Here is a 26,335-nt window from a genome sequence, read left to right on the forward strand (position 1 = left end):
CCAGCATTTTTTTAAACAGCTTTTATTAATCGATATAATATTACAAATTATCAATAATTTTATTCTGCAAATGCATTAAAATGCAAGACGAGTAGTAACCGCGTATCTTAAAGATTTGCGATATAGAGCATTTTAAGCCCAAGTTTTTGCAATTTCATTACAACACGCATACAGTTTCGATTTTGTTTTCTTAAACTTTATGCATGCTTTTAAACGAACCGAGAACCTGTATGTTGTCAAAATTCATTATGCGTATCTGTACCCTGAGTAAACTTATAACGTTGATAAAATTGAATGTATTGAAAATTAATTACAAATCATGCATCTTAACTATCATAAAATCGATTTAATAAAACCACTTTAATATTGACCCATACAATTCTGATGCTTTTGACGAGATGTGCAGCAAAGTTAGTATTTTTTTTTTTAGAGTTTTGAGAGAAAATATGCACTATAACACAGCTTACATGATAATCCACCGTGGACGCTGGCAAATCCATAATTGGCCTTTATTACCATCATGCATTAAGAAATTTATTTATAATATTCTTTCGTAAAATAACAAGTAAGCTTCGCTACCTAAAACGGTTTTCTCGTCTACTTCGTGAACCCTGAAACAAAAACAAGAGTTATCAATCATGAACTCTTCCAATATTGAATCGCTTTCATTTTTTTACTCGTCAATAAGCAAATACCTTGAATCGGATACGTAATACCACCGACCAGGTGGTGGTTCAACTTGGGGAGTCTTGTTCTCTGACGTTTCATCGCTTTCTAATTCAGAGTTGGACTCGCTCGATGATTCTTTATTCTCAAAGCTGTCCCTAGTTGGTAAAAAGGACCACCGTGGATCGTTAGGTTTTAACGGTGCTCTCGACTAAATTGAATCATTACGAGAATTAACTTTAACTATTCGATACATATCTTCACACATATGTTTATAATTAAACATTTTTAAAAATACCTTGACGTAGGCGATATAGTGTCCGCCGTATAAAGTGCCACTGTGCTCCACAACACCGTATAATGCGTATATCCTACGTTTAGTATAGTCTTTGCTAACTGGTGCCAAATCTAAGAGCATTGGAAAACTAACATGTTTCCCAACTTTACGAAAACTAAACTTTTGTACTTGAAATCTTTTCAAGTGCAGAATAAGAACTGCTGGTACACGAGAGATGAGATACTGCTTGGTACTATCTGTGCAAACCATTTTTACGCCCTCCTTTTTTCCCTAAATAACCATACAAATTTTATAAGTGAAATAGATTAAAATAATGTATATAGTCAATTAGACAATTTAAATGATGTAATACCTTATTTTCTCTTTCGGTGCAAGCAGTGCATCCTACTTTATTATTCCCGCTCATTAACTCGCGCTCTGTGAATTGATTAAGATACACCTGGACAGAACATTCTCCGTCTTTCGTGGGATATCTAGTGGGGGAATCGAATGGACTCGATAAATCTAATTTAGTTATATTCGACATTAGGTCGCCAATGCCATTCGACAGCTTTTTCGATGTATTGTTTCCCTTGTTACTCGTCGAAATATCGTCTGCCAACTCGGTACTCGCTTTGCTGTAAATTAAATTACGTTAAGCAATAGTGAATTACGAAAGTGGAGTTGCAATATGATTATAATATACTCACTTCGTAGAGTCTTCCTTATCACTCGACTCCTGTTTCTCGGTGTTGTTATCGAGTCTTAAAACCAATTTACTTACTTTTTCATTGTCGTCTCCATCAACAGCGCTAGAAATTGGGCTTGTAGGACTATCTTTCGATGTCAGTGGGCTACTCAATGGACTAATCGTTGGAACTTCGGGGCTAGTCCAATCAGGATGAGCGATCAACGAGTTTGAAAGAGATAATCCCATTGTATCGTTCTTTCTATTTTCTGTGATATCTAACATTGGAACGTCATCAGGGCTTTGCGAATTATTGAAATTAGTGTTATTATCGTTGGCCAGTGACGTGTAATCAAAGCTGCAGGATGTCACATCGATTTCAATAGAAGAAACATTCATATCAAGCGAGTCGTTTCGATCTGTAGTTCTAAGATCTGCTAATGATACAGGGCTTGTTACAGCAGATGGTTTCTCAGAACTATAGCCTGACTCGCCGATTTCTGGAGCGGAAGCATCTTCATTTTCAATGTTATCTTCTACATCCGCGTCACTTTCTTCTGCAAATAATGACAATTGAAATAAATATTTAGTTACTTATATTTAAATTTCATTTCATTCGTCAAAATGATATTTACCAGATTCAGCTACATATCCTTTCTTTTCTTCGGATATACGATTGGTGTTTGGCGAGCAATAACTGTCCCTACTTTTTATTCTATTTGATCTATGATTTGCTTTACTAGCCTGCCTGAACGCTTTCTTCGATTCATGCTTGGTAGGAGTATTAGAAACATTGTTACCCATTGCATCAACAGAATTCTCATAACTACTGTTCTTCCTTCTATAAAAGACAAACAAAAATATTTGATTTTCAAATCCTCATACTTTTTGTAGAAACTTCTAGCACAAAGAAACTAACTTTAGAATAGGAGGCAGTGGTTTCTCTATCAATATGGGCAAACTAAGATCTAAAAAGGGTTCAGTCCTTATCGAAGAATGGTGGCATTCTAAGCAGTTTAAAGTTGAAACCAGTTCTCCTCTAAAAACTCTTTCTGGACCCAATAGTTTAGCATTAGCTTGATTGCCGTAAAATTTCACGCGAGACTTCAGATTCTCATCTACGCACTGTGGTTTTGTTTTTCCACTTAAGCCAACTTCTTCCAAAATAACTTTTTGATATCTCTATAAAAAAGGTATATTTCTAATGTAGCAGATAAAATAATTAATTGTAAAATACTTTCAATGCTACTGTACCCTGACATCCTCATTGCGAACAAGTTCTAATAAATGCCTTAGAAGTTCGTGTGAATCATGTTGACCTCCATCAGTACATGCCATAGTTTTTTTTCTCAAAGAATTCAATAATTCAGCCGGCTTATAAACTTGACCATCAGAATTCTGCATGTCTGACAAAGTTTTGCGCAGAACTGGAGTAAAATTACCACTTTCTTCCAAAACTCCTTCAATGGGTGGCTAAAAACAATGCATGGATATAGTTATACCAAAGATAGGAATTGCATATTAGACAAGACTTGTTGAGAGTGTAAAAGCGTACCAATTCAATTTCTTCCTCATCTGCTACCTTTAACTTTCCACCAGGTAATACAAACTTTTGTCCCGGCTCTTGTAAATCATCCAAAACTTTAATTAAATAAGGTGTCTGTGCCAGACATTGTAATACAGCATTAAAAAAGCACGTATTTCCTAAATTCACTAATCCCTAAAAAGTAAATCAATCAGTTTTTTTTTCTAGTCAGTCAAAAATGTACTGTTTTACTTAAACACTTACACCAACTTTGGGAAGATTGTTTAAAATTTTTTTCTTCTCATTGTCCATGGTTGATGTTTCATTTTGGCACATGGTTATATGAGGTTTTGGCTGCGTTGGTGCAGGCTTGTTCGCCCATTTTTTCAATAAGTCTGTAATCTCATCGAGTTTCCTTTTATGTTTAGGACTACTGCAATTACCAAAGATTCATTAGTTATTCAGTACAACCTATTTTGTTGAAAATGAAAAATCCGTGCGCACCTATTATTAACAGTATCATCACATTTGTAGCACCAAACGCTCCATCTCTGAGTATCCATGACTACGCAATGAACTCCATTTCTGGGAGTTTCATGATGTTCTATGGCATGGCTCTTCTTATCTCGTCCGCATGCAACGTGTCCACATTGCAGACAAATCCACAACAGCGGTGGCTCGTTAGAAAGCTAAAACGCAACATCCAACAATGAGTATAAACTTTTACAAACGACGCAATGAAATCAAAAACTGTTGATATACCTCATCTTCATTGTCCGTGATCATGTCAACGCCAGCCTTTTGACAATCGAAGCACTTGTTGTTCATTTTCTTGTCTTTCACGGCTTTCCTCAAGTTAAGCACATTCTGAGCTTGCATAAAGTGTGCACATGTTGGTCCTTCTGAAAAAAAAAAAAAAAAAAAAAAAAAAAAAAACGACGTCATATCGATGAACAACAAAGGAATTGCAACGCGCTGATAAGAAGCTTGATCACGAGAACAATGCCCAAAATCAGTGCAAGAAAAAGCTATGGATTCGCTTACTGCTGTTGTATCCATCTCCTGACTCGGTTGAATCCTCGCTGCCGTCGACATTGTTGTCGTGCTGTCTGCGCTTCTTCCCCATGATGATAGACTCGCGAGCCCAACGTCGATTATTCAAATATCCTCAGAATGACAAAACGAACAAAAGTCCGCTAGCGCATTGTTTTTGTTCGCGAAGGCTGCTTTCTTTTCGTCGACGGAGAATAGGTGCGTAGGTAAGGACAGACGGGAGTATCAGGTGAACTCTTGCGGACTGTTGGACGGCCAAAGGCGAGGCGAAAGCGAAACACTGATGGCACAGTCGTCGATAGGGCGAAATGATGAAGTTTCAGAAACGGAGGAAATGTTAAATGGCAAATCACTCATCGTGCGACCTCATGGCTCGGGCTCGCGTTTTAGCGACGTCGCCTGTATCTTGCACGACTATACATATACATGAATTACATGTGGTATATAGGATATGTATAGCTATAGATATATAGCTCGCTGCATTTTTAACGGGAGTAATATATATAATGGCAGAGTCGCGGATACGAATTGCTAGTGGCGCAAAAGTCGCTGGAGGCATTGAGAGGAACAGACTTTCTATGAAAATTTATTAAAATTTGAAAATTTATCATAAGAGATTTCGCTTTCGTTTAGGGTATTGGGGTGTTCTCGAACAATAGTCGTAGGTTTACATACGTCGTGAAGAATGATTATAATTGATATTTTTAACATAATTTTATTAACAGTTTTGAATTCGTAATGAATATTTTCGTGTTGGCACAACTGATCAAAGTGAGATTGCGAACAGACCCTGAAATTACTAAAGGTTGCATTACTGTAAACTATTACTACATATGACTCATCATCGCGAGATTCGCGACTTTATAGTTTCGTTCGAGTTATTCGTGAACACACTCATTTTACAACAGTGTTGCTAACTGAAAAACACTACTTCCTTATACATATAACGGATGCATAATTTATGCACGGATCTACTCGTATATCATCGTAGACCGAATTCTCAACTTTATAATTAAATCATTTTATCGTCATAGCAATAATTTTATCTATACGATTGTTGATTTAATGTCCATTTAAAAGGAAAGCGGTACATATGATTTATTGTATCTTGAATTTCGCGCCTATCAGGTAAGTTGGCTAAAAATTAAAATTCCAGCGCGGCAAGATCGTACTACTGGAATACACATTTGTTCCTGATATGCGGATGCCTGTGTCGAATCTTGTTCCGCGGAGTCGTATTCAGAATCGCTGGAAACATCAGATAGTGATAGTGTTTCTAATTATTCGCAGTTACTTGGTGCAAACTTGAAGGTAGAATACATCATTGGGATTCGGTCTAGTGCAATTGGCATCTGCGCCGCTACAGTTAGACGTAGAAATTTTGCTGATTTTCACATTGACGTAAAAATTGTGGTGATTTGAGTTTATATTTAGCGTTGAAATGAAATACGTGCGATAGAGAGAGAGAGAGAGAGAGAGAGAGAGAGAGAAAATCACTGAAAGCGTATTGCCTATACCACTGATAGTTACAAAATTCTGTTGACAGATAACTTGGGGATTAACAAACCTCCATTTTGTTTAACAATTTGCGAGAAAGGAGACGGGCTCGTCAGTCTTGCGCGAACCACCAGAGAATACAGTTGACATATAAGCGCAGTATTTGACATTCAACATGGGAAAAGGTAAACCTTTGCTATCTTTATCCTAACACGGTTTGGGTATTTCTTGAGTTGGTCGGATAAGTTTTGGAAGAATATTATTTAGCATTTAAAATATTTTAGAGCCTCATTTTATCTGCAGCTATATTGCATCATCTTTTTTGTTTATTGAATTCCATACAATCGTAAGACTTCTTGGATATTAACAGAGCTTCTACGATGTTACAAAGTTGTTGCATCATCCTTTATAATTTCTCTTTTAGCCCAATTACTTATTAAATGATGGATTTCGAGTTAATTTAAATAGTTAAACTGGCTAAGCAGTTTTAGCAGCAGTATGAAATAAAGACTTCTTTTCATTTCAACGAAATTGTAATTTCAAGGTGGAAAAAAGAAGAAGCAATCTACAGAAGATTCTCCAAGTGGATCTACATCACAAGATCAAGCTGGTCCTTCTCAGTCCCAGCAGCCACCCCAACAGTCTCAGCCACAGTCAGGCAGAGGTAGAGGAAGAGATTTAAGAAATCCAGTTGAGAGATCCCAGCCAAATGTCACAGCACAATCGGCTCCACAGCCCCAGCAGCCCCAGCAATCCCAACAACAATCTGCGCAAGATACTGCTGGCAGGGGTAGAGGCTGGGGCCAAGGCAGAGGCCAAGGCAGAGGTCAGGGTAGAGGAAGAGGTGGTTTTAGCAATCCAGTTGTGGGATCACAGCCAAATGTTCCTCCCCAACAAACGCCTTGGGGTCGACAGCCGCAGCAGCCTGCACAACAGCAACAGCATTCTGCTCAGCAGCAGAAACCACCTCAACAACAGGAGCAACAGCAGCGACCTTCTGAACAACATTCAGTAGGATCCAAGGAAACTAAAGTAATATCAAAAAACATAAATTTTAAATTAAATACTTTTGAAAAAATTAAATTTATTTCATTTGCACATATTTTTTTTTTACAAATCTAATAAAAAGCCGATGTTAAAAAATTCTTTTTAATGAAAACTAGAATTTAAAATTTCAGACCTTGATATGAAACTGATATATTTGCTTTGGATTAAAAATTTGAAACTCTAATAATAAGTACATAATGTTGCAAAGTATAAGCTTATTATACATATTTTTAGGCTGCAGATGTTAAGCAAACAACTGAAGAATTGTCCCAATTATCCTTGAAGGTATATACTATAATTATTATTAGGATTTTATTTCTGATAATTTCCAAAGTCATGCATATTAATTATTTTACGATTTATATTTTTTCAAGGAACCAAAACACAGTTTACCTAAATCCGAACAAGTGGTACCCATTCTTACTGTTCCTGCTAACATAGCAAATATTCAGGCACAGCAGATTCCAAAGCGTAAGAATCCAATGAAAGCTGGTACCAAGGGACGTCCTATTACTGTTAAAACAAATATGATGGCGATCAATGTCAGACAGATGAATTCCAATGTTGTGCATTATGATGTGGATATTGTGCCAAATACTCCAAAATACTTGATGAGGCCGGTATTCCTAGAAGCTAAAAAAAAATTGTTCCCAAATAGAAATCCAGCATTTGACGGAAAAAAAAATGCTTTTAGTGCTGGAGATTTACCTATTAAAGATCCAGTAAATAATTTATATTATCTAATGAAAACTTGAAAATAAAAATAATAATTATTGATATTATATATATATATATATTTGAATTTTGTAGTCCACTGCTGAAGTAGTAGTTTACAATGAAGATGGACGAGAAAAAAAATATACAGTTACGATGAAAATAGCTAACCGAATTGATCTATCTTGGTTAAAAACTGTGAAACCAGGTTTACAAGAAACAGAGAGAAACCAAATCAGTTTGCAAGCTCTGGACGTTATAATGCGTAATGCTCCAGCTCTGACATCTACACCAGTTAGTATTAATTGAATATCATTACATATACAATACTTTGAATAACATTAAATGTTTGCTTTAGGTAGGGCGTTCATTTTTCACACCACCAAAAGGCCAAGTGATGTCTCTTGGTGGAGGTATGGATTTATGGGTCGGATTGTTTCAATCAGCTGTTTTAGGCTGGAAACCCTACTTGAACATTGACGGTAAACAACTATTAAAATTATTACCTGACCGATTATATAGCGCGCATAAATTGGTCAAATACAGAATCAAATTCTTTTTGCAGTTGCACATAAAGGGTTTCCCAAGCCACAGAGTGTATTAGATTTGATGAAAACCATATGTGGCTGCGATGGTCAAGATCAAGGCGGGCGACAACAATATGGACGGCAACAAGGATATGGACGCCAGGGAGGATATGGACAACAACAAGGGCCTGCAACTTTAAGTGCAGATTTAATACAACGTAACAGAGAAGACATTAAAAAATTTTTAAAAGGCTTAAAAGTAACTATAGAGATTCCAGGACAGCCTACATCCAGACGAACACAACGCGTTAACGACTTAGTTAAACCTCCAAGAGATAATGTTTTCGAACATAATGGTCATAAAATCACTGTCGAACAGTACTATAAACACGAAAAAAAATATACTATAAAATACCCAGATTTCCCTTGTCTCTGGGTTGGTGGAAAAGATAAAAATGTTCATGTCCCACCAGAAGTAAGTTGACAATTGAGAATTTAAAGAAGATTTCGTGTAATTGATAGCATCAAGTTCTAAAATGAATTTTGTTTTTTCAGATATGCACAATTGTTGGTGGACAAGCAACTCAAAAAAAATTAGATGAGAACCAGACATCATCAATGATAAAGTTTGCAGCAACGGGAACGGAGGACCGCAAGAGAAAAATAATGGACGCGGTAAATGCTCTACTATATATCAACATGCCTTTGCAAGAACCTAATTTTTATATCTTTTCATGAAACATGTTTCAGTTTAACTCGATGCGTCATAATCAAGATCCATGCATGAAAGAATTTGGCATCTCTGTAAGTGGAGAATTCGAGACAGTTCCAGCACGTGTTTTGGATCCGCCACAACTAAGATATCAACGCCAAAATGCGCGTGTTGCAAAAGGTGTTTGGAGAGCGAGTCAATTCATAAAACCAAGTCCATTAATTGGGGAAGATAATACGTGGACCGTTTTGAATCTAGATTATAGAACTAGAGATGACGGTCTTTACAAACTTGTTGACACATTAAAAAGAACAGGTGAAAATGTTATTATTAGTAATAAAAATATATATTCATAAATAAATAATTTATTTACTTAGGTACTTATTTTTATAATGATTAGGTCAAACTCTTGGAATGCCAGTTGGGAATCCCTTAAGTCCATTCAGAAGCATGCAGTTAAGAGGACAAGATATGCGAGAACTAATGGCATATTTCAATGAAATGAAAACGAAACAAATTAAACTGGTTGTTGTAGTAGTTCCAGAAATGAAAGGCCCCTACAGTAAGAAAAACTTTGTGATTATTTTTAAATCGAATTTCTTAAAAATAAAAGAAAACTAACATCGTGCACTTTTTTTCAGGCAAAGTGAAGCAAATGAGTGAACTTCGAGTCGGTGTTTTGACCCAATGTTTAAAAAGTAAAACTCTGTTCAAACTTAACGATGCGACCGCCGGTAACATTCTATTAAAAGTTAACGCTAAGTTGAATGGAACCAATCATATATTTGAAGAGACTGTGAGGTGAAATTATTAGTTTTACAGTAAATGAGAGATTCGTTCTGTCTGTTATAAGTGTAAAATTTATAAAAATATTCTATTACAGCCGGCCGCCTTGTCTGAAACGTCCATGCATGATTGTCGGGGCAGACGTAACTCATCCTTCACCGGATGCCACAGATATTCCCTCGATTGCTGCAGTGCGTAATTTAATATTATTTAGTATTTTTCATTCATTGCAGTGTCGTTATGTTTGTACATTATTTGTTTGTCCAGGTTGCTGCCAGTCATGATCCTAATGCATTTAAATATAATGTAGAAATAAGGTTGCAACCACCGAAACAGGAAATTATAGGAGAACTTGCAGAAATTATGAAAATACAATTGAAGTATTTCTATACTTCAACGGGTTACAAACCAGAAAAAATAATTTTCTATAGGTACTTCAAAATATATATCGTTGATCTATCATTGTCTTGCGCATATGATTTTAAAAATCATTAAAATTAAAGATAATTAATGGAAATTGAATTTTGAGAAAAAACCTTCTGTGAAATTTACACGCTTTATAAATGGTATTTCATGTTTACGCCCTTTAAATAAACACTTATATTATATTTTCTAGAGACGGAGTCTCCGAGGGTCAGTTCGGACAAATTATGCACGCAGAATTACTAGCTATTCGAAAAGCGTGTCAATCACTGCAAGCTGACTACAAGCCAAAAATAACGTTATTAGTTGTTCAAAAAAGACATCATATTAGACTTTTTCCAACTGATCCAAGAAATTCTGATGACAGAAACTTTAACGTTCAAGCTGGCACTATAGTGGACACTGAAATAACGCATCCATCACATATCGACTTTTACTTGGTTTCTCATGCTAGTATTCAAGTAAGGATCAATGATACTTAATAATCACAGTAAATCGTTTTTGATACTTAAACCATTATAATTAATATCAAATCTATTAGGGAACCGCAAGACCAACCAAGTACAGATGCTTGTGGGACGATTCGGATATGTCAGAGGATGAAATTGAAAATCTGACATATTTTCTCTGCCACATGTTCTCGCGTTGCACGAGATCAGTGAGCTATCCGACACCAACGTATTATGCGCATCTTGCTGCCTTTAGGGCTAGGGCCCTTACCCAAGAGTAAGTTTCATTTTCAATCGCTCGAAATTTTTCAACGTTTCTTACATGATATCTGGTTTGTCATGTGTAACTTTATGTTTCAGTGTTGACATCGACATGAATAATTTGCCACAAGAACAATTAAGAAAGTTAACTATCAAGGACGAAGTTCTTAAGGGAAGTCCGATGTTCTTTGTGTAAATTTATACTTTTATAAATCTTTACTTTGTATTTTTGTCAGACTGAGATGTATTCGTGATATATATTATAGCCTCACAATTTTTTGCATAACTTTAATTGAACTGTTTACTTAAGTAAATATTTATACTATATACAATGAAAAATGGAAAAAGAATTTAAAAAATAATAATAATAATTAACAAAAGCTCTAAGAGAATAAGAGTTAGTTTATGTTTAATAGATTATATTTTGAAATTTAAATCACATTTGCACCAAGTGACAGTACCTAATTAAATATAATAAAATATTTTTTCTATGCAAAATCTTGTTAATCATGATACTATGTTTATCAAAATTATCGGCAGTATTGCGTGAGTTTTAATTTTTTTCATTAAAATAATAAAATGTAGAAAAACCTCAAGCTGTAACTGTTTTATTTTCCATTAATCTCCAGTGGGTAAATCTTCGAAATAGCATATTTTTTTTTTTTTTAATTTGTTTCGACTCCGAAACCGTCAATGAACATATGTGAAAGCATTAGTATAAATATACAAGCGATTCCGCTGCCAGCATTTTGAATAATAACTTCAGACACTAAGTATTTTCCGCAATATTTGATGTAAAAAAAAAACTGTCAATTGTAGTAACACGTGTATCGTGTATCCTATACCTTTTGGTTAACGTGTATAGTGTAGAAGCTTGGTCGTATACTTCAAAGTGTTTACCGAATATGTTCATATATCAAATATATACATATACACCTCTTCGTTGATAACGGTATGATTCATACTAGTTGCAGGTGGGTGCACGTATATATGTATGTATATATATATATATATATGCATTTGTTGAATCTTGTATTGCATCAGTATCCGTTAGAACGTCAAAGCGAACGAATACAATACTTTCCAGATAGTGCGACATTCGCACCGGGTGTATAAGATAAATTGCATAGTATTGCATCTATAGTGAAATTTATATATTTGATATAACATGACGAGAAAAGGTAAAGTACGCATAAAAGTCTTAATTTTACTGCTATATTTTGATATTTATTACTGTATTGTGTATTATTTTTTGAATTTCGCTTAGTTTAAAAATGTTTCTTCGATACCTAAACAAGCTTCTATCGTGTTACGAAGTCGTTGCATCATCTTTTGTAATTTCAATTAGATCTTTCATAAGTTATCAGAACATCTCATTATTGCTATATAAAATAATATAAAAGGCCTGAATCGTTTACCGAAAATTAGATTTCATTCAAAATCGCCAACCATATAAGCTGTCCGCGTCTAACTGTTCGAACGAAACAGCCGCGAGTTGCCGAAAAAAAAAATACTATATATATATAATAATTTATAACTTGACGTGCACAAGTAGGTTTTCGTATAAGGAAAAATTTGTATCGGATACTCCGCACTGTGCGTTAAGGTTTTAATATGCAAATCGCCGTAGGCTGTAGAAAAATTTTATCGGTTTTGATGTTAAATCGTTAAACCATCTACTCATATGTACAAGCAATAAACGGTACAGAACAAAGGCGAATTGTAACTTTAAGGTGGGAGAAATAAGAAGCAGCCTGGAGAATTAGGTTCCCCGAGTGCATCGACCTCATCGGCACCCGTAGGATCCCAAGATCGGTTCCTCAGGCTCATCAGCATGCGAGACAGCAAGATCAACTACAGTCTCAGCATCAGTTTCCTTCGCAATTGTCTCAGCAGCCCCAACAACGCGAACGAGAATATGTTTGGTCCGTTAGAGGCAGGGGCCAAGGCAGAGGTTTCGGGCATCCAGCTGTGGGATCGCAGCCGAATATTTCTTACCATCGTCAACAACAGCCATCGCCGCAAGAAAAAACTGCTTGGCAGCGACTGCCACAACAACAACAACCTGTTCAGGAGCAAAGCTTTTGGCACCAGACACGGCAGGCACTTGAGGAGCAACGGCGTCCAGAAGGATCACCGAAAATTAAAGTATAAATATACAAAAAACATAAATTACAGGCTTTGAATAGTTTTTATCGGTTTTGTGATTGACATATTTGATAGATTTTTGAAACTTCGAAAATTCACTGTATGCATATTTTTAGGCTGCTGATGTAGTTCATGAAACAGCTGAACTCTTATCAGAAGTATCTTTGCACGTATGTACTACATGCAATAATAGATTACTTTTCCCTATCCCTAGATATAAAAAAGTCATGATCGGATGAAGTGATGCCAATAATGCGTCAATATGATTGGCTCATGTAGTGCGCATGCGTTCCCTATATAAAAAAGTCATGACCGGATGAAGTGATGCCAATAATGCGTCAATATGATTGGCTCATGTAGTGCGCATGCGTTCCCTATATAAAAAAGTCATGACCGGATGAAGTGATGCCAATAATGCGTCAATATGATTGGCTCACGTAGTGCGCATGCGTCAAAAGTATCGTTAGAATTTTTTGATTTGTTTTTGATTTCTAAAATTGATGTAATATAATACTATAATACATATCAAATTATAATTTGTGTATTTGTAATATTCTAGAGACATTCTACTCTCGAGACATAACCTTAAAATTTTAAAAGGAAGTTGGCGACGAAACCGCGGCAATTTTGAAATTTATATGAGCGCGAAATGAATCATATATTGTAAAGTTTGATATATTTCCGTGATAGAAAACAAATATTAAAAATATCAATCAAGTATTTATATTCCATTTAATAAGTTAATGAAATTATAGTCTACTACAGTGCGCGCAGCGCACTGCGCCAAGTCTAGTCCCGAATAAATTTCATAAATGCATATTTATGTGTTACATGAATTGCGTTCTTTCAAGGAACAGCCAGAAGCTGGTTCATCCGAACGTGAAAAAAAGACAGCCAAACTTACTGTACCTGCTGACATAGTCTACAAAGAAGTAGATCAGATTCCAAAGCGTAAGGACCCTACGAAGGCTGGCACCACGGGACATCCCATTACTGTAAAAACAAATATGATGGCGATTAATGTCAAACAGATGAATCCCAATGTTGTGCATTATGACGTGAAAATTGTGCCAGATACTCCAAAATACTTGATGAGACCGGTGTTCCTTGAAGTCAAAAAGACTTTGTTTCCAGAAAGAAATCCAGCATTTGACGGAAGGAAGAATGCATTTAGTGCTGGAGAGTTGCCTATTGAAGATCCGGTAAGTAGCTTACGTTATCCACAATTAAAATAAAAAAATAATTAATAATACATATATTTGTAATTTTTAGTCCACTGCTGAAGTAGTGGTTTACAACGAAGATGGACAAGAGAAAAAGTATAAGGTCACTATCAAAATAGTTAACAGAATTGATTTGTCTTGGTTGAAAGCGTTTGAACCCGGCACCCAAGATTTGCCGAGAAATCAACAAATCAGTATACAAGCTCTGGATGTTATACTAAGAAATGCACCGGCGGCTTTGATGTCATGTGTACCTGTGAGTACATAATTGTATAAAAAATATCGATGCACATAATACTTTGAATAACGTTAAATATTCGCTTCAGATAAGGAGTTCGTTTTTCACACCACCAAAAGGTCAAGTGATGTCTCTAGGCGGTGGTATGGATTTATGGGTGGGGTTGTTTCAATCGGCTGTTTTAGGCTGGAAGCCCTACTTCAACGTTGACGGTAAGAATACATTTATTTATTAACCTGAGACATGGTAATTTAACATAAAATTTTCCAATACTGACGATCGTGAAATTCTTTTCGCAGTTGTACATAAAGGCTTCCCGAAACCGCAGAGTGTATTAGATTTGATGAAAATCATGTGTGGCTGTGATGGTGAAGATCGAGGCGGCCGGTCACAATATGATAGGCAACGAGGATATGGACCTAAGATTTTGAGCGCAGATTTAATAAACCGTCGCAGAGAAGAGATTAGCAAATTTTTAAAGGGCTTAAAAGTAGCAATAGAGATTCCAGGGCAGCCCACGTCCAGACGAACACAACGCGTCAACGACTTGGTTATATGTCCGAGAGAAAATGTTTTTGAACGTGATGGTCAGAGAATCACTGTTGAACGGTACTATAAACTCGAGAGAAAGTATACTATAAAACACCCGGACTTCCCTTGTCTCTGGGTCGGCGGCAGAGATAAAAATATTCATGTTCCACCAGAAGTAAGTTGTCGATTATTAAAAAATATTTGGAGAACGATATCGTGATCTACTTTGAAACTGATTTTCGTTTTCCTATAGATATGCAGAATAGTCGCCGGACAAGCAATCCAAAAAAAGTTAGATGAGAAGCAAAGTCAATGATGATTAGGAAGGCAGTAGCGAAACCGGAGGACCGCAAGAAAAAAATAATGGACGCGGTGAATGCCCTAAATGTTAATATAAACATACATTTGCAAGGACCAAATTTTTATATATATTTTTTGAAACTGATGAAGATCCGTGCATGAAAGAATTTGGAATCTCTGTGAGTGGAGAATTCGAGACGGTTCCAGCGCGTGTTTTGGATCCGCCACAACTAAGGTATCAACGCCAAAATGTGCGTGTCGAACAAGGAAAGTGGAGAGCAAGCCAATTCATAAATCCAAGTCAATTAATTAAGGGCGACAATACGTGGACTATTTTAAATTTGAGTTCTGAGCCTAATATCTATAAAGAGCTTGTTAGACTTGCTGAAGCATTAATACGATCAGGTTAATATGTATACTTATATTATTCATACATTTTCGTCTTTACCATAGCTAGCAGTTTGGGTATGACAGTTGGACGTCCGTTAACTCCATTCAAAGAGGTGCATAAGTCAATAGGAAAAGATATGCGAGAATTGATAGAAGAATTGAATGAGATGAAAAAGAAGCAAATAAGACTGGTTATCGTAGTGGTTCCTGAGAAGAAAGGCATTTATAGTAAGCTAAACTTTATACTTATCTAAATTTTGGAGTTTAATAAAAAAAAAAAAAAAAACTACAACGTCTTGCACGTTTTTCAGGCAAAGTAAAGCAAGTTAGCGAACTTCAGATCGGAATTTTAACACAATGCTTGACAAGTGAAACTCTTCGCGATAGACTTAACAAGACAACTGTCGATAATATTATGTTGAAAATCAATGCTAAATTAAATGGCACTAATCACATTATCGAACAAAAAATGAGGTATGTTCCTCACTTATGCAACAAATAAAAAAAAAAAAATAGGCATCGTGTCTAGATCAAACATTTATAAGAACATTCTATTACAGCCTACCAGCTTGTCTAAAAAGTCCATGCATGATTGTGGGTGCAGATGTCGCTCATCCCTCACCTGATTCCAAGGGTATTCCATCGATCGCCGCAGTGCGTAATTTCGTACTTGTCGTATTTTTTTGTAATAATAATTATCAATCTTTTCATGCTTATATATGTATACATCTATATTTCTCCAGGTTGTCGCCAGTCATGATTCGAATGCGTTCAATTATAACGTTCAGATAATATTGCAACTGCCAACACAGGAACATATAGGAGAACTCGCGGAGATCATAAAAATACAATTGAACCTTTTTTATGAGCAAACTCGTCGGTACCCCCAGAAAAAATAATTGTCTTCCGGTAGTGTACATATATTATTTATTCTTCATTTTTCGCATTCCCGCGCAGACTTAAAAAAAAAAATAACTCTACCTGATCAAGATTCTTTATCTCGTACGATATTGTATTTTTTAGCGATGTTGTTTCGGAGAGTGAGTTTGGCCAAATTATGCACGTAGAATTAGGAGCCATACGAAAAGCATGCCAATCGATGCGAGCAGATGGCTTGTACAAGCCAAAAATAACATTCTTGGTTGTTCAAAAAAGACATCACACTCGATTTTTCCCAACTGATCTGAGAAATTCCGATGACAAACACGGAAATATTGTCCAAGCTGGTACTATCGTAGACACGGAGATAACTCATCCGACACACATCCATTTTTACTTGGTTTCTCATGCTAGTATTCAAGTATCAATTTATATTCGATAAGTTGAGTATATCAACTGTTTGAACGAATTTTATTGTTCTCAAATCTATTAGGGAACCGCAAGACCAACCAAGTACAGATGCTTGCGCAACGAGTCTGATATGCCACATGTTCTCGCGTTGCACGAGATCGGTGAGCTATCCGACACCGACGTACTACGCGCATCTTGCTGCCTTCAGGGCTAGAGTCCTTATCCAGGAGTAAGTTTATATATTTTCACTCGCTCGAAATTTTCTCGATTTTTCACACTTATGAATTCTGATTTGTAATATGCCACTTTATGTTATAGTGTTGACATCGACGTGGATAATTTGGTAGAAGAACAACGGAAAAAGTTGACTATTAAGGAAGAGATTCTGAAAAAAAACCCTATGTTCTTTGTATGAATTATTTATACTCAAAGTATTTTTATATGTTTTCTAGTCTGAAACTTGTTGCATAATTTTTAGTTGGTTGTAATAAATAATCTATGTGCAAAATCAAACGAAAAATTTTTAAAATCATAGTAAAATAATAATGGTTTATATAAGTGCCTAAAAATTCGAATCGATATAAAACTAGCAATTTATTATATCTAGCGGCAGTACCTTTTACGCTTATACAGTTATACAAACATAAAAAATATTGATGTATTGATTGTATCTGATTTTCCTCAATTGTACTTCTTGAGAATTGTAAGAGTATTAAATTATAAAAAAACCTAAGCTATATCGCAATTTTAGCTTCACTCAATCTCCTGTTCATTAGCTAAATTAGTCTTAGTGTCTACAGACATTATATTTTGAGCACGTCGCTCCGGCTGTGGCTAAGTAAAAACTCTGCGTTCAAGTTTTTCGTCTCTACTACACTCCGTTTAAGACTTACTGCTTCGACGTTCTCTTCGCTGAATCGGTTTCCCCCTCCCTCGACCGTTGAAGGTCCAGACGGTCTCGGCATCGCCGGTTTCGTCAAGACTTTGAGGACTTTTCTCATGATGCGCAGCGGCCATGTTTGAAGGGAAGCGTCACTTGACGCCATATGCAGCGGAAAAGCGTCGCTTGCACATGCGGCGGCAAGAAGCGACGCTTTCGAAAATTCGCACGATGAGGCGACGCTTTCGGCACCCCCACCACGCTGGGCCTGGAGGCCCTCAGAGGTCGAGAGAGCGTCAGATGCAGTCAGTCTAGAACAGAGAGCAGTAGAGGCAGAAGTCTTAATCGAATCTTAGCCGCAGCAGTGTGTTTAAGATTTAATCCCGTGATCCAAAGAATATTATTTTTTGTTTAACAATTTTGTTTTAATAATTTTGCGAGAAAAGAAGGCGGGACTCGCGGGTAAACGAGAGATTCTACAATTGATAGAAGAAGTTCAACTGCCGATTTAACATGATGAAAGAAGGTAAAGAATATAATGCTCGATGTATCTTAATTTTATTTCTACACTAGTATTTTTTAAATTTCACTTAAGGGGACGGATACATCCTAAATTGTCAAAAAATGAAAAATCCAATTTTTTGTGTATATTTTTCTAAATTGTTCAAAAAATGAATTAAACTATTAAATATATTTAGGTACAGTGTAAAAAAGATAAAACAATGTTTATATGTGCCATATTATCAGGTATGACATTTCTTCGAAGGCCAAAATTCAGAATTTCCATTTTTCAGCTACCGCTGACTTACTTAAGATTTGGCCTTCGAAGGGCACTTTTATACTAATAGATATGCTCCTAACACACATAGTTTCCAGATGAATGTGGAGTTTTACAAAGAAATATTATTTAAAAAGTTTTCTTAAAATAATCAACAAAAATTGTTTAAACACTTTAAAAAGTAACAAATTTTATGTTAATATCCAGACAACTTTTTTAAATAATATTTTTTTGTAAAACTCCACATTCATCTGGAAACTATATGTGTTAGAAGCATATCTATTAGTATAAAAGTGCCCTTCGAAGCCCAAATCTTAAGTAAGTCAGCGGTAGCTGAAAAATGAAAATTCTGAATTTTGGCCTTCGAAGAAATGTCATACCTGATAATATGGCACATATAAACATTGTTTTATCTTTTTTACACTGTACCTAAATATATTTAATAGTTGAATTCATTTTTTGAACAATTTAGAAAAATATACACAAACAATTGGATTTTTCATTTTTTGACAATTTAGTATCCGTCCCCTTACTGGTACCTCACCACCTTAAATTAAAAAAAAAAAGAGATATTGATTTTTTGTGTAAAAGTACCTTAAATTGTTTAAATAATCGATTAAACAATTATATTAACTCAGTCATACTGTAAAAATCATCAAACAATTTTTATAAATACCATATGTCAGGTACAAAACGTCTTCGAAGGCCAAAAATCACAATTTTCATTATTTCAGCTACCGCAAACTTACTTCAGTTTTGGGCTTTAAAGGGCACTAGATTTATTAAGAAAAAAGTTCAATCTCTCTCTCTCTCTAAATCTGAAAGCGTAAAAAATCACTCAATTCAAGTCATAATTGAGTCACTCTTTGCAAACGTTTGCACAGCTATTTCAATCTCATCAGTATGCGAGCCAGTCACTGTCAACCACCAAATCTCTCATAATCATGGTAAATCCATGATATTAAAGGTGGATGTCTGTTCTTTTGCGTTGAGACTTGTTCAATTATTTAGAAACAGACTGCCATATCAGTTTTTACTTAACAGTCTTGGTTCGGCTTTTCACCCTGAACCCTATGGCTTTGGCGGCAAAAATACAGGTGGGTCTATACATGAAAGTTGAATTCATATCAGATAGAATGAATTCAACTTAATATACTGTTTCAACATGCCAATACAAATTAAATTGCAAAATTTCAGCCCTCTAAGTATGATAGTTTTCAAGTGAGAGCAAAATCAAATTTTTATTGATTTCGATTACTTTTTTCACAGTTTTATTTTAGCTCTCACTTGAAAACTATCATACTTAGAGGGCTGAAATTTTGCAATTTAATTTGTATTGACATGTTGAAACAGTATATTAAGTTGCATTCATTCTAGCTGATATTAATTCAACTTTCATGTATAGACCCACCTGTATTTTTGCCGCCAAAGTCATAGGGTTCAGGGTGCTAAGCCAAACCAAGACTGTTAAGTGAAAATTGAGATAGCAGGCTGTTTCTAAATAATTTAACAAGTCCTAATGCAAAAGAACAGACATCAAACTTCAATATCATGGATTTAGCATGATTATGAGAGATTTGGTGGTTGACAGTGACTGCGCTCGCATACTGATAAGATTTGAAATACCTGTGCAAACCTCATCATTGGTGACTTTGAGCATCGATGACACTTTTCACACAGTAATTGCACTTGAACAACACAAAGTCAGTCAGTACAGCATATATGACAGTATGCATGTGTAGGGTTAGGTTTTCACTCTTAATGGGCACTTTTTGAAAATCATATTTTCCCTTTAAAATCATTCTAGATGAATTAATAGGCTAAATATTCATCATTCAACATTGACTGAAACTGTGAAAACTGCAATTCTGTCTGCTATGCTATTCTGCTGTATAACATAGCAGACAGCTTCTACAATACTTCTAGTATGCCTGTGCCTGGCCTGAACCGTACGCGCATGCGCAAAAAATTCAGAGAACTTCTGCTCGGGTTTTAGCGTAGAAACTACGCATATTTCTCGACGGATTCTGGGTTTCATTTCTACCGAGTCGCTAGGGAACGGGCCAGAACTTATCGGCCATATTTGCTACTAGGGAACCGTGCCGGTTTTATAAATCTTGAGACCTAAGGTCCGAATGGCTTACCGAACAGTTGATGTAAGTGAGTCTGAAAGTCAATTTAAATCTAGATTTCGCGCCGCAAAATAGCAGACGACAAAAGTAACTAATTTGCTTATAACAAATAATAAAAAAAAAAAAAATACGATAAACCACGACTTACAGTTGCCTTCAATAATGTAGTTATCTATCATTTTAAAAATTCGAAGTTTATGTGTCAGTCTCTGATAGAATAAAGTTTGAATAATGTCCCTAGTGGAAAATAAAAAAGTGTAAGAAAGCTTTAATTAAAAAAAAAATGCTTTGAAAATGTTTAATTTGGTCAAACGTTATCTGCAATTGAAAATGTGGCAAAATCATGCAAATTTCATGATTTTTTGAAGTCAAGAAATTTGTGCTTTTTTAATTATTTTTCGAAAAAAAATGAAAGCAAACTGTAATTTTAAGGTGAGGAAGAAAACCAGCAGTTTGGAGAAACTTCTCCAACTGCATCTACAGCATCGCCATTCGTAGGATCAGAAGACCAAGCTGACCCTTCTCAGTCCCAGCTGCAGCCCCAACATCCTCAGCAATCTCAGCCACAACCTGCAGATGTAGTTGAAGAAACAACTGAACTCTTATCAGAAATATCTTTGGAAGTATGTACATATATTCTACTTGAGAATCTACTTCTCAGAATTTAAAAATAATGCATATAATAATAATAATTTTTATTCTTCTAATAAACAGCCAGAAGCCGTTTCATCCGAATCTGAAAGAGTGACACCCAATCTTACTGTACCTGCTGACATAGTCTACAAAGAAGTAGATCAGATTCCAAAGCGTAAGGACCCTACGAAGGCTGGCACCACGGGACGTCCCATTACTGTAAAAACAAATATGATGGCGATTAATGTCAAACAGATGAATCCCAATGTTGTGCATTATGACGTGAAAATTGTGCCAGATACTCCAAAATACTTGATGAGACCGGTGTTCCTTGAAGTCAAAAAGACTTTGTTTCCAGAAAGAAATCCAGCATTTGACGGAAGGAAGAATGCATTTAGTGCTGGAGAGTTGCCTATTGAAGATCCGGTAAGTAGCTTATGTTATCCACAATTAAAATAAAAAAATAATTAATAATACATATATTTTTAATTTTTAGTCCACTGCTGAAGTAGTGGTTTACAACGAAGATGGACAAGAGAAAAAGTATAAGGTCACTATCAAAATAGTTAACAGAATTGATTTGTCTTGGTTGAAAGCGTTTGAACCCGGCACCCAAGATTTGCCGAGAAATCAACAAATCAGTATACAAGCTCTGGACGTTATACTAAGAAATGCACCGGCGGCTTTGATGTCGTGTGTACCTGTGAGTACATAATTGTATAAAAAATATCGATGCACATAATACTTTGAATAACGTTAAATATTCGCTTCAGATAAGGAGTTCGTTTTTCACACCACCAAAAGGTCAAGTGATGTCTCTAGGCGGTGGTATGGATTTATGGGTGGGGTTGTTTCAATCGGCTGTTTTAGGCTGGAAGCCCTACTTCAACGTTGACGGTAAGAATACATTAATTTATTATCCTGATAAATTGTAATTTAACGCAAAAAATCTTCAAGATAACATTTTTTTGCAGTTGCGCACAAATCGTTCCCTAAACCACAGAGTGTACTGGATCTGATGAAAACGATATGTGGCTGTGATGGTCAAGATCAAGGCGGACGACAACAATATGGACGACAGCGGGGAAATGGACACCGGGGAGGGTACGGCCAACGAAGAGGATACGGACATCAGGGAGGCTATGGCCAACAAGAAGGGCCTACGGAATTGAATGCAGATTTAATATACAGTTGCAAAGAAGGCATAAGAAAATTTTTAAAAGGCTTAAAAGTAGTAATAGAGATTCCAGGACAGCCTACATCTAGACGAACACAACGCGTCAACGACTTGGTTATATGTCCGAAAGATAATATTTTTGACCACAATGGTCACAGAATCACTGTTGAGCAGTACTATAAACTCGAGAAAAAATATACTATAAAACACCCGGACTTCCCTTGTCTCTGGGTTGGCGGTAGAGATAAAAATATTCATGTCCCAGTAGAAGTAAGTTGACTATTGAGAATTCGCAAGAAAGATTTCGTGCTATTGATATCGACAAGTTCTAACATAAATTTTGTTCTCTCAGATATGCACAGTAGTTGGTGGACAAGCAACCCTGAAGAAATTAACCGATAGACAGACATCATCGATGATAAAGTTCGCAGCGACGGGAACGGAGGAGCGAAAGAACAAAATAATGAACGCGGTAAATGCCCTAAATGTTAATGTTAACATAACTTTCCAAGAACCAAATTTTTATATATTTTTATGAAACGTGTTTTAGTTCAACTCGATGCGTCATAATGAAGATCCGTGCATGAAAGAATTTGGCGTCTCTGTGAGTGGAGAATTCGAGACGGTTCCAGCGCGTGTTTTGGATCCACCGCAACTGAGATACCAAAATCAAAATGTGACTGTCATAAAAGGAGCTTGGAGAGCGAGCCAATTCGTACAGCCAAGTCAATTAATTGAGAACGACAATACGTGGACTGTTTTGAATCTGGATTATAGAACCAGAGATGACAAGCTTTACAGACTTGTTGAAGCATTGAAAAAAGCAGGTAAACATTTAATACTTTAAAAATGCATACATATTGATAAATGAATAAAGTATCTACTCAGGCACTTTTTTTTTCACAATGATTAGGCAACGCTGTTGGAATGCCAGTTGGGAATCCCTTAAGTCCATTTAAAAGTATGCAGTTGAGGGTACAAGACATGCGAGAACTAATGGCATATTTCAATGAAATGAAAACGAAACAAATTAAACTGGTTGTTGTAGTAGTTCCAGAAATGAAAGGCCCCTACAGTAAGAAAAACTTTGTGATTATTTTTAAATCGAATTTCTTAAAAATAAAATAAAACTATAATATCGTGCATTTTTTGTCAGGCAAAGTGAAGCAAATGAGTGAACTTGAAGTTGGTCTTTTGACACAATGTTTAAAAAGTAAAACTCTTTTCAAACTTAACGATGCGACCGCCGGTAACATTCTTCTAAAAATTAATGCTAAGTTGAATGGGATCAATCATATATTTGAAGAGACTGTGAGGTAAAATTATTGGTTTTACAGTAAATGAGTGATTCGGACTATCTGTTATGGGTGTAAAATTTATAAAAATATTCTATTGCAGCCGGCCGCCTTGTCTGGATCATCCATGCATGATTATCGGGGCCGACGTAACTCATCCTTCGCCAGATGCCACGAATATTCCATCGATTGCTGCAGTGCGTAATCTGATATTATTAAACATTTTTTCATTTATTTCAGTGTCATTATGTGTGTACATTATCTGTTTGTCCATCAGGTTGCTGCCAGTCATGATCCTAACGCATTTAAATATAATGTGGAAATAAGGTTGCAACGTCCGAAACAGGAAATCATAGTAGACCTTGCAGAAATTATGAAAATACAATTGAAGTATTTCTATACTTCAACGGGTTACAAACCAGAAAGATTAATTTTCTATAGGTATAGTTCAAAATATATTTAGTTCGTCTTTCATTGCCTTCAAATCGTTAAAATTGAAGAACGTTTATATTACACGGTATTATATTTTCCAGGGACGGAGTCTCCGATGGTCAGTTTGGTCAAATAATGCACGCAGAGTTACTAGCTATTCGAAACGCGTGTCAATCGATAGAAGCTGACTACAGGCCGAAAATAACATTCTTGGTTGTTCAGAAAAGGCACCACACGAGACTGTTCCCAACCGATCCAAGTAATTCTGATGACAGAAACTTTAACGTTCAAGCTGGTACTATAGTGGACACTGAAATAACGCATCCATCACATATCGACTTTTACTTGGTTTCTCATGCTAGTATTCAAGTAAGGATCACTTTTGTTGTTATTGATTTTTTGATACTTAAACCATTATAATTAATATCAAATCTATTAGGGAACCGCAAGACCAACCAAGTACAGATGCTTGTGGGACGATTCAGATATGTCGGAAGATGAAATTGAAAATCTAACATATTTTCTCTGCCACATGTTCTCGCGTTGCACGAGATCGGTGAGCTATCCGACACCGACGTACTACGCGCATCTTGCTGCCTTCAGAGCAAGGGCCCTTATCCAGGAGTGAGTTAATATTTGCATTCGCTCGAAATTTTCTCGATTTTTCACTTATTATTTCTGATTTGTAATATGTAAATTTATGTTACAGTGTTCATATCGATATGAATAATTTGCCACAAGAACAGTTAAGGAAGTTGACTATTAAGGATGAAGTGCTGAAGGATAGCCCAATGTTCTTTGTGTAAATTTACACTTTTATAAATCTTTACTTTGAATTTTTTATAGACTTAAATGTATTATAATGTGATATATATTTCTATAAGTCTGAAACTTATTATACGTAATGTTTAATTGACGACGACAATAAATAATCCATATGTGCAAAATCAAAACAGAAAAGCTTTAAAATCATAGTAATTAAAAAGCATGAAATATTTTTCTAAACGCATTATATAGTTGCAGTATGATGTTCAGTGTGAAAATATTATTAGAGCAATAAATTATAAGAAAATACAAACTATAAATCGCAATTTTATTTCCGCTCAATTTCCCGTTCATCAAATACAATACAATTTTTTTTTCCTAAGGCGATTGGACATTTAGTAAATAAAAAATTCATAGAGTTAATACTTATAGAAGTTCTTTATTTAATTATTCAACTTGATAAAGAATCTAGGTTCACAATTCGTCGTCTTAAATGTTAAACGCGCCCTTAAATTTTATTAACTACACAGCTGTGGATAGAACATTCATGCCCTTGCTTCCTCTCATAATTTTATATTTACTATTCGATTAAAGCTTATAAAATGATTCTCGGCTCGTCCGGATCCATTGAGTAACTCAATTAATAATCATAGCTATCTCGAGAATCGAGCACGATTTCTCTAAGTTTACACGATTTGCACTGAAGCAGGCTGTGGGCAATTTTTTTCCACAAGAATATAGGGCAAAGTATCGTAAAACGCCTCCTGATCAGCACGCTTGGACGAACGAAGAAGCTCCTTCATCTGGCTGCTGCTGGGACAGCGCTCGTGCAAGAGCTTGCTAATCGCTTGATGCAGCATCCGATCATAGTTTCTCACGACTTCCTCAAGTGATAACCGGCATGGCCGTTGCGCCGTAATACTTCATAAACGCGCATAACATATTCCTTGGCAAGCTAACCATGTCTTCAGAGCCGTAGGCGCCTTGATGAGCTTCGCCAAAAAAGGGATGCTTACACGCGAGATATTCTTAAAAATCAACTCACAATTAGGTTTGACTTTACGTACGGATTATGGCTCTCTTCGATGCCGCTTTTGTCTTTATACCAAAATGAAAATGGTTATAATGTTTTGAAAACAATTAAAATCTGTTAATAAACATGCGATCTATTGTCAGTATAGTTTTTGCAATAATTGACTTCGAAGTTAGGCTCTTATGGGATAACCTTAAAAATGATCAAAACACTTAAGAGTTCGATTGCTCAAAAATGGTAAGAAGAAAATAAAAAACTTTATAAATCATTGGAAAATGATTTATAAACATGTGCACAAAATTGTAAAACGATTGACAACACCAATTCCGTGTACTGAACGAAAACGTAAACAAAACCGCCAACTTGTTGGCTGTGAGCGGGGCTGCGTGGTGCGGTGGGCCACGCGCGGGGAGAGAGGGGAGGGCTCCGACGCTTCGGGGGAGAGCTGGAGAAGACCCTGCGGGT

The 26,335-nt window shown here is 35.9% G+C and overlaps 5 protein-coding genes across 11 annotated transcripts; 4 read left to right on the forward strand and 1 right to left on the reverse strand.

The window, feature by feature from the left end:
• Positions 1 to 6: 6 nt before the first annotated feature.
• On the reverse strand, positions 7 to 4,655 carry LOC100123526 (ubiquitin carboxyl-terminal hydrolase 16). Of its 2 annotated transcripts, none has more exons than XM_001607122.6 (13): positions 4,201 to 4,655; positions 3,919 to 4,058; positions 3,661 to 3,845; positions 3,421 to 3,589; positions 3,187 to 3,351; positions 2,886 to 3,104; positions 2,551 to 2,813; positions 2,267 to 2,472; positions 1,654 to 2,188; positions 1,317 to 1,581; positions 965 to 1,234; positions 696 to 877; positions 7 to 611 (listed from the first exon to the last, which is right to left on the reverse strand). In XM_001607122.6, the coding sequence occupies exons 1-13, from the start codon at positions 4,280 to 4,282 to the stop codon at positions 539 to 541; spliced, it is 2,754 nt and encodes a 917-aa protein (XP_001607172.1). In that variant the 5' UTR covers positions 4,283 to 4,655; the 3' UTR covers positions 7 to 538. The 2 variants fall into 2 exon arrangements, with proteins under 2 accessions (XP_001607172.1, XP_016845332.1); XM_016989843.3 differs by having other exon boundaries at positions 20 to 611; positions 3,919 to 4,055; positions 4,201 to 4,555.
• A 667-nt stretch (positions 4,656 to 5,322) lies between these two features.
• On the forward strand, positions 5,323 to 11,221 carry LOC100123519 (protein argonaute-2). 4 transcript variants are annotated; one of them, XM_032599269.1, is made up of 17 exons: positions 5,323 to 5,337; positions 5,756 to 5,891; positions 6,251 to 6,738; positions 6,988 to 7,038; positions 7,128 to 7,475; positions 7,564 to 7,761; positions 7,826 to 7,949; positions 8,033 to 8,469; positions 8,550 to 8,669; positions 8,745 to 9,021; positions 9,107 to 9,268; positions 9,348 to 9,507; positions 9,590 to 9,683; positions 9,760 to 9,923; positions 10,109 to 10,376; positions 10,457 to 10,641; positions 10,725 to 11,215. In XM_032599269.1, the coding sequence occupies exons 2-17, from the start codon at positions 5,882 to 5,884 to the stop codon at positions 10,819 to 10,821; spliced, it is 3,183 nt and encodes a 1,060-aa protein (XP_032455160.1). In that variant the 5' UTR covers positions 5,323 to 5,337; positions 5,756 to 5,881; the 3' UTR covers positions 10,822 to 11,215. The 4 variants fall into 4 exon arrangements, with proteins under 4 accessions (XP_032455160.1, XP_008214882.1, XP_008214883.1 ...); XM_008216660.4 differs by lacking the exon at positions 5,323 to 5,337 and adding an exon at positions 5,398 to 5,622 and having other exon boundaries at positions 10,725 to 11,221; XM_008216661.4 differs by lacking the exon at positions 5,323 to 5,337 and adding an exon at positions 5,398 to 5,520.
• Positions 11,222 to 11,303: 82 nt separating this feature from the next.
• Positions 11,304 to 13,727, forward strand: LOC103317752. Of its 3 annotated transcripts, none has more exons than XM_031930691.1 (4): positions 11,305 to 11,806; positions 12,359 to 12,773; positions 12,890 to 12,943; positions 13,625 to 13,727. In XM_031930691.1, the coding sequence occupies exons 1-3, from the start codon at positions 11,794 to 11,796 to the stop codon at positions 12,900 to 12,902; spliced, it is 441 nt and encodes a 146-aa protein (XP_031786551.1). In that variant the 5' UTR covers positions 11,305 to 11,793; the 3' UTR covers positions 12,903 to 12,943; positions 13,625 to 13,727. The 3 variants fall into 3 exon arrangements, with proteins under 3 accessions (XP_016845337.1, XP_031786551.1, XP_031786552.1); XM_031930692.1 differs by having other exon boundaries at positions 13,631 to 13,723; XM_016989848.3 differs by lacking the exon at positions 13,625 to 13,727 and having other exon boundaries at positions 11,304 to 11,806; positions 12,359 to 13,358.
• On the forward strand, positions 13,124 to 17,781 carry LOC100678226 (protein argonaute-2-like). The gene is given in 13 exon segments (XM_031930580.2): positions 13,124 to 13,975; positions 14,046 to 14,252; positions 14,323 to 14,446; positions 14,534 to 14,940; positions 15,158 to 15,470; positions 15,519 to 15,683; positions 15,767 to 15,929; positions 16,016 to 16,109; positions 16,199 to 16,353; positions 16,479 to 16,755; positions 16,828 to 16,859; positions 16,861 to 16,974; positions 17,064 to 17,781. Coding segments are annotated over 13 exon segments (2,538 nt in total). The 5' UTR covers positions 13,124 to 13,585; the 3' UTR covers positions 17,161 to 17,781.
• Positions 17,782 to 17,820: 39 nt separating this feature from the next.
• Positions 17,821 to 25,145, forward strand: LOC100123512 (protein argonaute-2). Its single transcript, XM_031930669.1, has 15 exons — positions 17,821 to 18,151; positions 20,968 to 21,158; positions 21,250 to 21,594; positions 21,665 to 21,871; positions 21,942 to 22,065; positions 22,143 to 22,615; positions 22,698 to 22,817; positions 22,896 to 23,172; positions 23,259 to 23,420; positions 23,502 to 23,661; positions 23,744 to 23,837; positions 23,918 to 24,081; positions 24,174 to 24,441; positions 24,512 to 24,696; positions 24,782 to 25,145. Exons 1-15 carry the CDS (start codon positions 18,139 to 18,141, stop codon positions 24,876 to 24,878), a joined length of 2,880 nt encoding a protein of 959 aa, XP_031786529.1. The 5' UTR covers positions 17,821 to 18,138; the 3' UTR covers positions 24,879 to 25,145.
• The last annotated feature ends 1,190 nt before the right edge of the window (positions 25,146 to 26,335 follow it).

The sequence above is a fragment of the Nasonia vitripennis genome, chromosome 4 (assembly GCF_009193385.2).
Source record: "Nasonia vitripennis strain AsymCx chromosome 4, Nvit_psr_1.1, whole genome shotgun sequence".
In the NCBI taxonomy this organism is placed as follows: Eukaryota; Metazoa; Arthropoda; class Insecta; order Hymenoptera; family Pteromalidae; genus Nasonia; species Nasonia vitripennis.